Consider the following 3205-nt stretch of genomic DNA (forward strand, 5'->3'; position numbering starts at 1 on the left):
CATGTAAACGAGCGGTTTCGGCTAATCCTATATTTATTCTCAACGACTCATATGTTGAAATTAAAAAAAAACAGTAAACTACATACGTAACGTTAGTGTTTATGTTCTGCCTCAATGCAATGAACTCCGTATTCTTCTTCTCATATAACTGCAGCATGCGTGAATGTTAATTTACTATTTACTACTATAATGGACCCAATTTTATTTTAATCAATTTTATCGATTTTCAGTACTCAAAGTACACCCGTTGTTCCTCAGAGGCAACTGTCTACGGGATCTACATCGCAGCCTCAGCAAACCATAAGTAATCCATCACACCCACAGTTTGTCATTGTAAAGTCAGGCATTAACATTCAACAACAAGTCAAGCCAAATATTGTTGTTATGAAACCGCCCAGTTCCAATATTACACAAGTAAATATACTCATATGAAATATTTTCATGTTTTTTGTATTGATCGAAAAAAAACTCTTTTCAGGCACTGACACCCACCAATACACCGTACATTATTCAGGAGTCAGAAGAAATTGACGACCTCTCCCATTTAGAGTAATAACTATTCTGAATCATTTTTTATGTATACATAATTTCACAAATTCAAAAATACATTTTTTGGTACAAGACAAAATCCGAATATATTTAAAGTAAACTTTAATCAATATTGTTGATATTTGAAAGGATGCATATTTGTTTTGACAATTGGACTTCATATATTTGCTATATATTTGCTCGCATCTAATGTTCATTTGCTACTACTTGGCGATATTATTTCACTGAATTTTTGCGCTGCAACCTTCTTTAACTGTTCGCTCTCCTGAGGACCAGTCGCATCAACCATTCCACGGAAAATGCTCTCTTCATTTTGTAACAAATTATGTGGAATATCGTACTCTTTGGCAATGCCCGCATCCATAACTAAGACACGGTCGGAATCCATAATGGTATGTAATCGATGCGCTACAGTTATAACGGTAAACTGTTTAAATTTTTCGCGAATTGTTTTCTGGATGAGCGCATCGGTTTGTGGGTCTACGTTGGCTGTGGCCTCGTCTAGCACCAATACTTTATTATTTCTTAAAATAGCTCGAGCCAAACATATCAATTGCCGTTGGCCTTGGCTGAAATTGGTTCCGCCTTCAGTTACCTGAATAAAATAATTTAAAAGTTGTTAAGAGAACTGTATTAGCTTAGCACTGAAGAAGAAAAACAAAACAAAACGTACAAAATAGTCCAAGCTTTCAATCATTGACTTCAATTCAACGTCCTCCAGTGATCGCCACATAGCATCATCGGTGTAATGACCAAACGGATCCAAATTGTAGCGGACTGTATGTGAAAATAAAACTGGATCCTGGGGAATTATAGAGATTTTCTCTCTCAAGCTGCTCAACGCAATTGTCCCAGTATTGATATTGTCTATTTCAATTATTCCATCAACATGGGCCAAACGAAATAGAGCTCCTATCAATGAGCTCTTGCCAGCACCGGTTCTACCTATAGGAAGATGTATATCCAAATTTTGCTTCTTTGTTTTTTTTATAGTGCATACAAACTCACCCACAACTCCAACTTTGAAACCAGATTCAATCTCCAAACGAAGGTTTTTCAATATTGGCGGTCCTTGTGGGTCATATCGCAAGGACATATTATGCATTTTTATTTTACCAGTTCTAGGCCAATCCGATGGTGGTTTTTCATCAGGACTTTGTTCCTATTTGAAAAAGATATTCAAAGTAGTTTTTTATGGTTATAGCACGTTTTTTAAATACCGGTTCTAGGTCTGTATACTGCAAAATTCGTTCGACGCTTGTCATCTGCTGCATAGTCTCTGTTGCTTGCCTAATTCCATATTGAACCATGCCGGTCAAAATTAGCGCCTGTGAAATGGCTAACCCAACATTTCCGCTGAATGTATCTTTGTGTAAATGAACAGAAGAGATACAATTAGAATTGAGCCAATCTATCTATAAAATAATAGTTGATTATATGAAAATACTTCTCACTTTCATAAAAAATAATAAAACTAAATGTAACGCTCGCAACAAATGCGGTGCTGATACAATCCATCCATAAGCCGCATGCTGTATTCGATGTCATTGCCTAATAAAGAATAATTAGAATTAGAAGATCAACCAGAAAATATAATAAAATAAACACCAACCAACTGCCAGACTGCGCTGTGGACGTCTTGCAAATGGTCGAATTCATTGGCTAACTTATTCTGAATATTTCTTGCTCGTATTGTCGCCAAACCGTTGATAGTCGCCGTCAAGTGCGAGAAAACCGGACTACGACCTGAATATTTTTTTTTCAAACCAATTTAGAAGTGAACTTCATTACACAATACACATTCATTGAACACAATAAAACAAAACCTACAAATTCCTTCTAAACGCTTCAAGTCTTGGGACGGTCGTAGGTACAGCTTGATAATTAGAGCGAACAAAACTATGGCACATGATAAAGCGAAAATCATTGGCGGATTCACTATCACGATCACTGCTAGTATGCCGAGCATAACTAATATTATTTGGATGGCTTCCATCATCACTCTTGGCATTATCTTTAAGATATTTAGTTGAAATTTTATTCAATGTTACTTTAGGATATGTTAAATTCGAATTACTTCATCGATAGCACCCATATCTTTTGAGAAACGATTTAAAATCCGACCAGATGGATTTAAATCGAAGAATCGCATTGGCGCATGCAAAATGCTGTAGAACATTTGATCATGTAATCTCTTCGAAGCACGCGAAGTTGTTCTGAAGAACAATATACTGCGATAAATGCAAATCTGTATTAAATGAAAAAAAAGAAGAATTCATTAGTAGTAGATGTGATGATAGACACTTCTGAGTGTAATGTAAGTATATTGGGCTAACCAGTAAAGGTCCCTCATTTTCAATAATTTTTTTACAAATGATCATATGCGTTCGATAGGGCATCCCTCAAAACCTCCGAAACAATATTTCTTTTCGTTGCGATTTTCCCGGGGGTGGTTTTAGAGGTTCTCAAAGTTGGCAACCCCAATTTTTTCCGGAGGCCATAACTTCTACGACTGGACATTTCTGGGAAGTGTCTTTGGAAAAGTTGTAGATCTTGTCAAGATACACAATTTTGCCGAACAAATCATCCCCAAAAAACCATCACTTCAAGGTCAAAAGTCACTCTTAAAAATAGAGATTTTTGAGCCATCCGGAGG

The 3205-nt window shown here is 36.3% G+C and overlaps 1 protein-coding gene and 1 long non-coding RNA gene across 2 annotated transcripts; one reads left to right on the forward strand and one right to left on the reverse strand.

Moving 5' to 3' along the window:
- The first annotated feature begins 31 nt into the window (after positions 1-31).
- Positions 32-1144, forward strand: LOC129579945 (uncharacterized). Its single transcript, XR_008689305.1, has 2 exons — positions 32-414; positions 479-1144. It is a non-coding gene; the product is annotated as an uncharacterized LOC129579945 (long non-coding RNA).
- LOC129579944 (ATP-binding cassette sub-family C member 4-like) lies at positions 437-2855 on the reverse strand. Its single transcript, XM_055470138.1, has 8 exons — positions 2627-2855; positions 2380-2563; positions 2162-2295; positions 2004-2100; positions 1770-1915; positions 1558-1711; positions 1223-1494; positions 437-1144 (listed from the first exon to the last, which is right to left on the reverse strand). Exons 1-8 carry the CDS (start codon positions 2726-2728, stop codon positions 743-745), a joined length of 1491 nt encoding a protein of 496 aa, XP_055326113.1. The 5' UTR covers positions 2729-2855; the 3' UTR covers positions 437-742.
- Positions 2856-3205: the final 350 nt, after the last annotated feature.

Source organism: Sitodiplosis mosellana, unplaced genomic scaffold, assembly GCF_009176505.1.
Source record: "Sitodiplosis mosellana isolate CC-2019 unplaced genomic scaffold, AAFC_SMos_1.0 Smas_scaffold_6792, whole genome shotgun sequence".
Taxonomy (NCBI): Eukaryota; Metazoa; Arthropoda; class Insecta; order Diptera; family Cecidomyiidae; genus Sitodiplosis; species Sitodiplosis mosellana.